We start from the raw sequence: 13,796 nt of genomic DNA on the forward strand, positions 1-13,796 counted from the left end.
CAAGATACTGTACATTTGTGGTCTGCTCCACCAAAATCAATTTAAAACAGGCCTATATCCAATTAATAATTAACTGGAATGCCTACTATTTTTTATGAATCTCTAGTTTTTCTCCCCAAATCCTTACGTCTCTTTCCAGGTTTGTTTTCTCACGGATGCTTTAAAATGTAATTGGCTCTACTTTTCACTTTTTATCCCTGTGAGAAGTGTGAAGGCCAATGGAATGTTTCTAAACACAATATTTGTTAGGCTATGAAAAAATGACAGAAATCAGTTTTAAGGAAACATAATACAGACATACAGTACTGTATTATTGAACATGTATGTAATATTGCTGTGACAATAACCAAACTTGTGTGTTAAAAGTATTTTGTTAATGCTTTTACACTTCTGAATTTACTTTTAACGAGTATAATGTCACTTATTTCCCAGTTTTTGAAAATGCTTATTTTTGCAATCATAATCACCTTCCGCTGATTGTTTAGAGTTTAACGGAAGTTATGAACTGTAATTCATTCGAAGCATCATGGGGTGTTGTAAAAAAGGTGGATAAGAAAATAGGATTACTAGAGACTGTAAAAAAGAAGAATAACAGTAACTTACAGTAAGTGCATTAAGCATTAAAACTATTTGCGCTAGAAACCAGTGTGTTTATTATTTCGACAGTAGGACATACACGTTTTGCTAAAAACAGCAGTGGATAAGTGGATAAGACGAAGCACGCACATGTAGTTTACAAATGGCCCTATGTGTTCTTAGATAAGGAAATAAGGAAGTATTTTAATCATATTTAAAGTCAGTAAGTAAGTGTTAAATAATTAAATGAATAGAGTAGTCTCAAGCAGGTTTGTGAAACATCCAGACAGAGCCTGGCTCCTCCGGGTCATGAACGGAGAGAGAGGGGGATGTGACGGAGGAGCAGAGAGCCACTCAGATTGAAGGAGGATGGGGCAGGAGCAGATTTGATAGCTGTCAGAGTCATGGTGGAGGCTGACAGTCGGGACGGATGACTCCTGGTGGAGCGTCCACGAGAAAGTGGTTTAAGAACGCCCCTGGAGATGACGGAGCCCTCTCTAATGGGGCCTGCCAATCCGATTACTCTTTATTGTGAGTATGAAGCCTGGTGTGTAATTCAGTTTGAGGAGAACAGAGGGCCACCGTCAGCCCGGGAAAGTTCACACTCGGCAATGTGCAGACACATTTCAGGCACGGAGGAAATAATGCAGAGGATGTGTTGACTTCACCAGGCAGGCGGTGCGGACTGAGCAGGTGGGGAAGAGTATGCGATGCTCACTGCCTTTAATGGTGAATTCCTTTTTATTTTATTCATTTATAAAGCAATTAAAGCATTTTTTTTTTTACTGAAAGCTGAAAAATAAAATATAGATGAAAAACTGAAGAAAAAAATTAAGTTGATGTAAACTAAAACTGAAAGAACAATAAATTAAAGCTAAATAGAAATATTAAAAATATTAAAAATGACAAAAGCAAATCTAATTCAAAATATTCATAAACAACATATAAATAATCCTAAAATAACAGATACAAATAAGAACATTTACTGGTGTTTATTAAAAAAAATAAAGAAAAAAATCCAGAAAGTGGTTTAATTATTTTTTAATTATAATTTAAAATTATTTAAAAGCACTTTAAACAAACACTGTGCAATGGCTTGCAGAGTATACAATAACGTCTTACTTCATGCTAGAACTCTTCTGTTTAATAGAAAATACACTACATCTCACAAGTTGCCATGTGCATCTTTGCAACTCAGTTTCTGGCATATACAGGTCCTCATAAACTCAAACTGATCAGCCTTGACCATGTTCTGTGGATTTGGACATGTCAAAATCCATGTAATCATGCCACATCCATATCCATATTTTGATCACGCAGGGTCGTGATGAGGTTGGGAATTAACAGTCATAGTAATTATAATCCATCCTCTCTCATTTAATCCCTTTGACCTTGAGACTATTCTTCACTGTTTTCAAGTACGTTGGATCTGGATAGCCCAAGCTGACACAACAGGAGAGAGACAATTACTGGATTATTATTTAACCTTTTTAACATTAAAAGGTGCACTAAGCTAAAATGGAGTCTGGGGACCCCCGGAGTGCCTGCAAAAAATTTGGGAGTAAATAGCTGAAACATGATGATACAAAATGTATTTTTAGGTCTGTCAAAATTAACATGTGAACCTAAATGTTTAACATGTGAACTTAAATAGTTATTACTTTTTTATTATGGTTTTTCAACACAAATTAACTTAAATTAACCTTTGTAAAACAAACAAACAAACAAAAACAATAGAACGTTATTATATTATAATAGATTATTATATTTAAAATAAAAATTCTAGAGCATTTAATTGAATTATTTTACTTCTTATTTATTCTTATTTAATTGAATTTTAATTCAATATTATTTTATTGAATTATTACATACTTTCTGTTATAATATATATTTATTATTTATATTCTTGTTTTATTTTTTTCCTTAAAGACAAAATTAATTGTTAAATGTTTCATTGGTTAAAGACAAAATTAATTTTGTGTAAAACGATAAAATATTTGAATCTGGGTTACAGTAGAACAAATCTGTATATAGCATATTTAAAAAAATAAACAAATGTTTTATCTTTCTATAGGGGAATTCAAAAATATTTATTTTCAAGTTTAAAAATTGCGGGTAGAAAAAAAATACAGTTAAAATTAATTCATTTAATTTTCAATTAAAAATTGACTATTTATATTTGAACTCAAAATAACTGTGGTGACCTCTGATCTTTTATTTGGAATTCATATTATATTTCCAATTATAATTATTATTAACGTGGTCATATGTGCCATTTATACGGGACACGTCCTGACCATGATTTTTATATTGCCGAAAACATCCAAATTAGTTTGACCAATAACATGCAGGTATTGTACATAATCGACCAATCGTGACGCATTGCGCGGGAGAAGGTGAAAACGATAATACGCGCACGTGTTTGTTCGTTCGAGTTTTTGTTGTTTATGAATGTTTTTGTTACACCAAAGTACAACAAGAGCGATTTGAAAGCTCTGCTCTCTGTAGCTCTTGTGAAATAATGTCGTACAACGATTGATCTGCACAGTGCTAACAGCCAAAACCTGGATATTTTAGGCAATATAGAAATCCTGACAAGGGTGCGTCCCTTAAAAATGGCCCGTATTGTCACGCTAATTATTACATACCTTCCAGGTCCCCCGCTGTCCATAGTCTTGAGAGGTATATCTGCAGGCATCACACAGTATTCACCGCTGCTATTGGCCGCCACAGTGAAGAGCAGCTTGTGTTCGAAGGCCTGCTCCAATAGCCGGAGGACTTTGGTCCCTGTGGTGTTCTGAGGCAGGTAGGCCACAAATTCGGTGCCCTTGTAGTTGTGTGCTGGGTGAGGATGCTTGCCCTGCAGGGTGAGTTACTTTAGTTGATCACTTGCATACTTAAATGAAGTTATAAATCTATGTTCATTCAAAAATGATACAGAAAAGTATCAGAGCCACAGTCTAGGTGTTAATGCACATGCTACAACACACTGTGCTTGTGCAGGTAACATGTTTGAAACAAATTTGTGATATTTGTCTATAAATCAAATATATAAGTACTGTCAAAATTAGCACGTTAACCCATGCAATTAATTATTTTTAGTTTAATACGTTAAAAACATTTAATGCAATTAATGCAGGGGTGGAGCTAGGGTGGGTCACCGCAGTGTTGTTCAGTAAACAACAGTGAACTGTGCTCAGATGAGATGTTGTCAAGCCATATATCAGAAAAAACGAATTTTCCAGTCCGGTCAACCGTTATACTGTGCTCATAGCACTTGCTCTTCAGTTGCACACACAAATGCGCCGGCGCACTGTATATTATTAGAAAGAATTCAGAAAAGGTAAAGAGTTGTGAGAAAATATGATGCATGTCAGATCCGTATCACTTTCAGCAGCAGCAACTCTTAAAGCAGCCAAAATAACCAAATAACCCAGCTGCTGTGATGTCTGTTAATCAAAGAACAAACTAAAAAAGGGGGAAATCAATAACTTTTGTAGCTTTACAGATTCATCTATATTTAATTTAGAATTTAGTGTTTGATAACTTTTATTAAGTCTAATAAATGTTAAAATTGATAGCTCTAAATTATACTGTAATGCCAACACTATCTCACGACCAATTCGTACGTATTTTACGAGGTGGCTCATTCGATTTTGTACGATTTGTCTAGACCCCAGTGACGGGTAGGTTTAGGGGCGGGGTTAGGTGTAGGTCATTTATACAAATTCATATGAATTGTGCAACTCGTAAAATACATACGATTTAGCAAAAATCGTATTAATTTGTACGAATGAGGTTGTACAAATTCATACGAATTAGCCACCTCATAAAATATGTACGAATTGTCGTGAGATCAGGCTGGTAATGCTGAATGGCTATAGTCAATGGCTAAATATAAGAACAAAAATAAAACAACAAACAACAACAACAACAACAAAACTATTTCCTAGAGACATCAGTAGTATCAGTGATACTCGCCTTCAGTCATAAAAAATATATATAAAAAAATATCTTTACAATTAATTTAAATTTAATTATTTAGAAAATATAATATTCTATATAAATTATGTATTACAAATGATGTAAGAATGTATTTTATTTATTTTATTATTTATAATCATTTATTTACATGCCTAAAACAAAAGTAAAACTTAGATGGGACTATAGTAAAGCTGTTTTTCATTCACATTCACAACTTATCTCATCTGATTTAAAAAAAAAAAAAAAAAATCTGATGGACACTGTATGAAAGCTCAAGCACAGTGCAGCAAACACTTCAGGCATTCAGTAGTTATCAGCACACATCCGTCAGTGTCTCCATTTGCTCCGTGGAAGTGAATGAGAAACAGGCTGGACAAGATTCCACAGAGCAGAAAGACAGATAACTGAGATGTTTTAGAGTTGTCAGTGATGCACTGAAAAGGTGTGTCAATTCACCTTGATACTAAAACAATGTCAAAGTGATACAGTAAAAGATACGAGCAAATCATGAGCTCACCGACTGGATTCCATCATCAAAATAAAAGAAGATTTGAATTGTGTCACAGTCAGAATGTCCCGGCAAACTCCGTCTTTCGATTTTCCAATTCATCTGCCCTCCGTCTGGCTGGTTTCCTTGTTTTATCAGTGTATTCTTTTTGGGGTTGTTTGATCCTTGATCTTCTGTTTGAACAGCTATAAAATATAACAGACACTAACACACTAAAGAACTAATTGCACTTTCCTGAGTTAATTTTTGATTATTTTTAACTAACAGGTCCATCAGGGGCGTCATGCACTCTTTATTTTTGAGGGCACACGAGTTGGGGGGGGGGGGGGGGTTGTCATGTGACGCCAACAGCCACAACAGCACTTTTGTTTTATTAATTTTTTCCTTTTTATTTGAAACATTCCCAAACACATTAACTAAATTATCATGAAATATCTTGATTCTCACCTTTATAGATATGTTGATCTATAGTGAGCGATGGTCAAAGTAACCTAATAATGTAATCTATTAACTATGCATAAAAAAACCTGTCTGTTTATTAAATTAACAGATATGGGTGTCATGTCATGTTTATATTTAATGTGAATTTAACATTGAAAGTTAATGTGAATAAAAACATTGCAAGTTAGGCTACTAATCATCAGAGGCGGACTTAATCATTAGGCAAAGATAGGCAACCGCCTTGGGCCCCCAAAAGTCAAGGTCCCCCTAAAAGGCTTTTTATACAGTATATAACGTGCATTGTGTTCAGCGTGGAAGCACAAGTTGTTGCTGTGGAGTTCATTACCGCCTGCATTGAACATGCTTCTTGTAGCAAAAATAGGGCCCTATGATTTCTGCGATGCAGAAAACAGGGACAAAATTCCAGAATCCATTCATAAAAAATTTATTTACTGTGAAACGTGGATGGTCACGGAATGAATGGTGCAGACTCGTGGTTGTGTAGCACTTTGTACAAAACGGGTTCATTTAATTTTCATTGCAATTAAAGATAGATTAATGTTTTTTTGTTTTTTGTTTTGTCTTCATTTGATTTGTATATAAATTAGATGTTTTTGATTAAACCATTAAAATGGAATACAGAAAAATGTTAATTGAAAGCAGAATGTGGGCCCTAATAATGTAATTTTTTGTTACACTTAAACAAGTTTTATGATTTCAATTAATTAGACATGCTTTTTGATTAAAATGTAATATAACCATCCAGAAAAATTAAAACAGAAAAAAAAAACAATAAAATGAATAAAACTGAATTCAGAAAAAGTTAAACTGAAAACGGGGATTTTGGAACTTAACTTGGGAACAATTAAAATGGATTTCATAGGGCCCTACAAATGAAAATATAATGCATCTGAAGCTATATTTTAATACTAAGCAACAGTCTATATTATATGTTTATTGTTTTAAATGGTGCTCACTCATTTCTGTGAAGGACCCACGTAGAGGACTCATGCACAGTTACTTTCTACACAGGCATGCTTCATGTTTGGTTGAAATAATCCTCAAGCATGTAAATGTATTATTTCCTACAATTCAGTTTAAATTTGTAATTAAAATAAAAAAATAAATAAATGTATTTTAGTTTAGAATTTAAACAACCTTGCAATGTGTAGACAATTGCTTATTGTATAGGGCCCCATTCCTGTTTTTTGCCTGGGGGCCCCAAATCACTAAATCCGCCCCTGCTAATTATAACACTTTCATTGTACAGAAAGAGAGCAAAGAACATTTACATTATCCAAGAACATTTTCACTGACAGTCTAGTTCGAGCACTCTCAAAGACTCCTATTAAAATCCCTGAAGCTGTTTACACTATGAAACAATACAGAAATATATATATATATATATATATATATATATATATATATATATTATATATATATATATATATATATATATACATTTTTCTTTTCTTTTTTGTAAAATAAAAAACATATGGTTACATACTTTATTATCTAATGCAACACCTATCATTCATTCATGTGTAACATTTGTCATGAACCTACTGTATGTCAGATTGACCAATGGTGTGACTGACAGAAAGTGCTCAGAAATTCACCTGTCTCAGTCAGCGGTGGAGGACCTTTTCCGTTCAGGTATCTGGTGCAATGCATCTTATCCTTGCTCTGTGAAGCTCCCATGATCAGTTCTGAATTAAGTGAGCAATGATTTCATAGGTTTGCAGATCATTGAATAGAATAAGCTGAAATAGATACAAACATAACATAAGCATATGCAGTTTATATCAAACCATTTTTGGTGTATACAAATTTGATTTGCAGTATGCATACCTGATGTCTTTTAGGATGCACACCTGCTGCTCTCGCTCTTAAGGGTGAACTGCTCATCCACACTCTGACTACGAGCTTGAATCTTTCTCATAGCTCACAGATTATCAACTCAAAATAAGGGCATACATAAGGAAATAAAGGCAGGTGTAGTTAAACCTGTTCTGGATGAGACAGCTGGTTAAGAACGGGAGGGGTTTAAAGGATTTGAGCAGATGAGCATGGTATGTTGTTTTGTTTCATTTGGATTCAGAATGCTTCACAAACTTTTAATGTAAATTTCTTTGCACGTGAAATCATGACAGACATTTAATCTGGTTCATTATTAGCATGGTATGAGTGTCCTCATGATTTACGGATGCCAGATACTCACATTATTTGATAGGGTTAGTTTTGTTAAGAGTGTAATAAAGGGCTTTAAAAGCATTGATTTTATTTTTAAAGGGGTCATATGATGCGATTTCAAGTTTTCCTTTCTTTTTGGAGTGTTGCAAGCTGTTCATGAATAGATAAGATCCCTGAAGTTCCAAAGACTAAAGTCTCAAACCCAAAGATATATTCTATTAAAGAGTTAAGACTTATCCACGCCCTCCTAAAATGCCTCGTTTAAATACATCCCCACGTCTACGTCACGATGTGGGAAGATTTGCATAACACCGTCCAAATGTTTCCGCAAAGAAAGTCGGCGTAACGTTGATTCTCGCTGTAGTATTGTTGCCGCTGCCGCCTTGTCGTGGAGACGCTGTGTGTTACGTTGCGAAAGCGAAACTACTTTGTTTGGCCTTCCAAAAGAGGACACAACTAAAAATCAGTGGTTAAGTTGTATTTGAAAACACTGTTCCAGAACAGTTCAAACCAAATATTTGTGTGTGCAACGCATTTTACGGAGGACTGTTTCCTGAACCTGCATAGAGTAGCCTACATTGCCGACTGTTCTGACTCACAGCCTGTATGTTTTCATATTTAAAGAATTTGCCACTGACGATTCAAAGGCGAGTTTTGAGCAGTGTAGAGTGGTGCTTATTGTTTGTCATTTCTCCGATCGCAAATATATACATGGTTTTATGTTTACACGGCGCGATGCAACGCAACGACTCAAAAGACAGTATAAGTCATTATAATCAGTAATTATGTCCCCATTGGATGCAACAAATGCCTAATTTCTAACCGGTTTTATTGGTTTTGTCTCGTCACGCCAGGACAAACAGCATCACAGTATAGTAGGCGGCGTAACATTTCTGTCACAAGCTTGAGTTGTTGTTGTATTATCGATGCAGTGGGTTTGTGGTTAATCAGAGCACACCTCGCTTTTCAGAACGATGAGCTTTGTAAAAATCTACGTGCTTCAGAAAGGCGGGGCACTTAGGAGAAACAATCATGTACAGTATGAGGAAAATAATGTGTTTTTTAACCTTAAACCACATAAAAACATTTCATTACACCAAATACACAAAATAATGTTCTTTTTTTAGCAACGTCATATGACCCCTTTAAACATTTTACCAGAATATGAGACAATTGGCAAGTAGATATAATAATAAAATATCTACTTAAATTTTTTATTATTTAAATGAACCATTTAGTTGAATGATTCAGGGACTCAACATTTTTGAACTAATGGGTTGAATGAATGACTCATTGAGATTGTGTGCTGCAGTGATATTAGTTTGTTAAGGTTGTTATTTCTGTGCAGATCTTTCAGGACTGAATTACCATTAATAACATATACTGTAGAGGTTAAAGTATAAAATCCTACAAAGTTATGTTAGGATACTTGCATTCATATAGCTATCTCAAACGATCTAATGAATCTTTATTTTTACAATGCTCGAGAGTATTCTGCTGTATAACTTCCCAAACATAGGGTTTCATTGGCCACATATTTGACACAAAGTTTGTAGAGATCTGTTCCTTATGACACACCGAGGGGGTTTTCCAACTCTATAAAGTATTATTTAATAAAGGAAGGATAGAAAAGCAGGTAGTCTGATTCTCAGAAGCGTGGAGAGAAATATCACTCAGACAGCACATGAAGCCATGGATCTGCTGCAGAGGCTCAGAGTGAGATGAGAGGAGATGAGACCAAAGACTTCAGGCTGAGGAGAGATTGAGAATTCCTGCTTTCAGCACACAATAAATCCACAGACGTGAGCAGAGAGAAGGACTTACTGATCTGCAGACTGAATAGAAGTTTACTGTTTCCTTATGTTTTTTTTTGTTTGTTTTTTTTTTTTTTTTTGAGGCAAAACAAACAGGATTTTTTTATGTGACAGTTTTTTTTTTTTCTGTTTGTGTAGATTCTGTCTTTTCTGCCTCTGTCACAAATATGCGCGCACACACACAATAGTCCCTACTTTTTCTTTCTTCTCATACATATTGATTACACATGTTCAATTCAGCAATGAATTTTTTGAGGAGCATTATAGAGTCTTGATGACTTGATTAGAAGTGCAAGGAGCTAATCAACCAGATAATTCACACATATACACACACACCCACACAGAAACAGGAAAGAGAGAAACCTCTGATTAATGATATTGATATTCGCATGCATTTTCAAAGTAACTAGAGACACTCATATGTTATTCCTCTTATAGGCCACTAATTTGATTCTCATTTTATAGACATCTCTATATATATATTATATAGTGTGTTATAATATCTGATTTATAATAAAATCACTTAATGTTGCAAAAAAAAAAAATATTCTCCAGTTAAATATAATTTGGCTTTTCATTACTTTATCTACCTTCTCTTTGACCCTTACAATTAAATAAATCATTTTTGCTACTATAACTTTGAATTTTATATATGTTTGTGCACCAAAAATAAACATTATTTTTTGTGGGTTTTTTTATTTTATTTTTATTATTTTAAGAACTTTTAAGATATGTACATAAAAGTATAAAATATGCATAGACCATTTAATTAAACTATATATATATTATTTCTCATTTATGAAAAATCTCTATTTATTCTCTATTTATTTCAAGTTTTTAGTAGCAAAATAAATATTATTTAGCTTTTTATGACTTTTTCCACCCTCTGATTGACCCTTAAATGCATAATTTTTGCTGCTGTACCTTTAAAACTTTTATGTAATATGTTGGCCATATCTTGGAAAAATAAAAAAATATATCTTGGAAAAATAGATATTTTTTTTATATTACATAAAAGTTTTACAGGTATATATATATATATATATATATATATATATATATATATATATATATATATATATATATATATATATATATATATATATATATATTATTACTATTTATTTGAAATATGTTTTTGCAAGTGACTGTAAGAGTGGACAAAGTGTAGATTATGATGCATTTAAGAGAAAGACTCACATTCCCAGCCTTTATTGCTTCTTCTGTACAAGAGTTAAAAGCCACAATTATCCTGAGAGCACATCACTTCCATCTTCTTCTAAAAACCACCATCCCTCTATCGCCTCAGAAAACTCAACAGCACATGCACACTTCCTCTGGGCGGCATGGCAGTGTTACAGAGTGTGTTTTGTCACAGGAGGAGAGAGAGAGGCATAGCTGTACTGCGCTCCTATGGAGCGTGCCGGAACATTCCTCACAGATTTGGGCGTCAGCTTCTTTCTCTTAAATCCTGGTAGTGCTGCGTTTCCATGGTGATCGAAACTTATATGAGCCATCTTTATTCATCACTGTGGCCCAGAGGGCTGGAGAAGAAGCACTGACGATAGAGAAAGATAAAGAGGAGGAAAAAGAGGAAGACAAAGATAATCTCCTGTTGGTTTGCATCTGTCTGGGGATGAACAGACACCTTTTTATATAAGAATCACAACAGTGAAAGCAAAGATCATGTCAAGTGATGCAAAAAAAAAAAAAAACATTTGTTGATTATAAAGCGTGTGTAATGGTGCACACCAAAATGTATTAATTACTCCCATTGATCTCCGCAGCATATGACACATGAAAAATACACAAGCTTCTCAATGGAGACAGTCATTCACGCAAACAAACAATGAACACTGAGTTCTGTACTAGTTTCATAACCCATCGTGCCCACTGGCTCTGAGCCCCTAATCTGTCTGTGTCCTGTCTCAAGTCTGCTGCTCTTTTAATAGTCATATAACAGAATCATAGAAACTACATTTGGAGTTTGTCTTCATCTCCACTTTTTCTCAAGAGCTGCATGTTAGCTCTGTCTCTCTCGTTGCTTCGCCTGAGAGCAGACATCCAGTGGGACACTGAAGAGGGCAACACTTCTGACATCATACTGTACTGATGAATGATAACGCAAATCACGCAATTTCCTAAGTGAATGAAATTATGATTTCCACATGGCTGATTATAAAAGGGGTGAAAAATCAATTTACATTGAAGGAGGAACCTGAGCATATCTAGAGATCAGTGTTAATTTAGAGTCATTGAGATATTACATTGAGATATAAAAAAAAGATGTTACAACTTATAAAATTAAGTGTTTGTGGCGCCTTAAAATTTGAAATTTGGTCAACTTGAGAATATTTTAACATTTTTCATTTTCATTTTAAAGTTTCAGTAATTTTGTTGTGGTTTTGGCATTTTTTTATTATTATTTTAGTTTTTTATATGTCTATATATTTTTTTCATAATTTTTATTAATTTAATAATTTTTATTAAGTTAAACTAAAAGAAAATGAGATGTTTTTGCAACTATATAGCTACAATAAAAAAAGTTAATTTTTATATATATATTTTATTTCAGTTAACATTTATTTAATTTCATATAACAAAAGTGTTTTTCAATGGTTTTGGATTTAATCACAATAACCCTGCTACTGATCAGAATAGCATACTGACTTACAGTAATATAGTTTGTAAGTGAAAACTGAATATTCTACTGAATATTCTGAATGAACAGAATATTCTGTATTGTCTTTCCAATTCATAGATGGCATACAGCAGGGACAGAATAATTTTCCATAAATAAGAGATGATAAATTTAGATCTTATAAATGATAACTCTTGTACACTTTTTTTATACTTTAAGTAATTAGTCCATTTCCCCAGGAACCATCTTCAGATCTGGAAAACATCTCTGGAGCTAAGCTTCAGGTAAAACTGCCAACATGAAATCAGATGAAGATAAATATTTTGGGGAATTCAGCTTTCTTTCTTTGTTTTTATGTAGTTATTTTGCATTTTTGCAATAATAATAATAATAATAATAATAATAATAATAATGTATTGTAAATTTGGGCACTGGACAGCCCAAAAATACCCACATTAGCATAGGTATTGTATCACTGTGTTCATTCTTTGTGTTGTAAAGTAAGCAGGAATCAGGGCTGTTTCATGACAGCGAGTGTGTGAATTTCAGGCTTCAGGAGTGTGTACAGTTCGTGACTTTCAGACACGGCAGTACTTGTGGTCTGTGTGAACTGCTCCACATGGCTGTGATGTATTAGTCTGGGGCAGCACATGTCAGGAATGCACTGCTAACAAACTGGCTGTAGAGCAATTGACCCCCTCAGTGCAGTTCCGCTCATGAGAAAGAGAGAGAGAGAGAGAGAGAGAGAGAGAGAGAGAGAGAGAGAGAGAGAGAGAGAGAGAGAGAGAGAGAGAGAGAGAGAGAGAGATGCACAACAAGAGACCGAGAAGGAGCTAAGGACATGAAGCTATAACCCGAACAAGTGTGTGTGTTTGAATCTACAGTTCAGATTAAACAAAGAGTGAGAGAGAACTCTCACAGGGCAAGATAAACGCAGTTTGTTTCCTATTGGCACAATAATGTACACAAAAGGGCAATATATATATATCATCTTTATGAACAGGGTAAAGGATACGTCTGAAGGGAAATACACTGACGTTCTGTGTACACACACATTAAAACGATGACCTAATCATCTGAGTTCTATTATATGAACCATTACTGCCAAAGTCCATGTATTTTTTATCAACCTTTAAATATAGAGAGGTGGAAGCTTTTAATATCAGCCGGACAAATAGGGGTATGACCGCGGTCGTGATCAATAAACCTCCTTTACAGGAAGCTTCAGATCCCCTATTATCCGACTCTATAGTTCTTATACACCAAAGAAGAGCAAGCAAAGATACACGGCCATTGGGACTCGCAAAGTCAATATTTCTCTCTGTTCGCAGGCCTGAGGGGTCATGTAATGATCCATCCTCGGTGCCAAATATTGTTCCAGGCCGGTTTTGAGAGGTGTTTTCGATCTACCCACAAGAGTGTTTGAACCAAGGTAAGAAACTTTACTTCATTCCCACTGTCTAACTCTTTGCCTTGTCTACCAGACTGACGAGCCTATGCTAATCAGAACTGCTAAACCGGTTAAGCTATATCAGACGTTCAGGATGGAAAGTGTATTTTGTTGCAGAATCAAGGCTTTTGCTAAGATCCAGCATCTTCAGACAGCTGCCAAATAATTAGGTATCAGATGTCCGGCACC

The 13,796-nt window shown here is 34.5% G+C and overlaps 1 protein-coding gene across 1 annotated transcript; it reads right to left on the reverse strand.

The window, feature by feature from the left end:
- Nucleotides 1–1,603: 1,603 nt before the first annotated feature.
- Nucleotides 1,604–7,482, reverse strand: LOC109074647 (E3 ubiquitin-protein ligase DTX3L-like). Its single transcript, XM_019090656.2, has 5 exons — nt 7,361–7,482; nt 7,129–7,272; nt 5,078–5,253; nt 3,225–3,436; nt 1,604–2,019 (listed from the first exon to the last, which is right to left on the reverse strand). Exons 2-5 carry the CDS (start codon nt 7,208–7,210, stop codon nt 1,950–1,952), a joined length of 540 nt encoding a protein of 179 aa, XP_018946201.1. The 5' UTR covers nt 7,211–7,272; nt 7,361–7,482; the 3' UTR covers nt 1,604–1,949.
- Between the last annotated feature and the right edge of the window lie 6,314 nt (nt 7,483–13,796).

The sequence above is a fragment of the Cyprinus carpio genome, chromosome A24 (assembly GCF_018340385.1).
Source record: "Cyprinus carpio isolate SPL01 chromosome A24, ASM1834038v1, whole genome shotgun sequence".
Classification (NCBI taxonomy): Eukaryota; Metazoa; Chordata; class Actinopteri; order Cypriniformes; family Cyprinidae; genus Cyprinus; species Cyprinus carpio.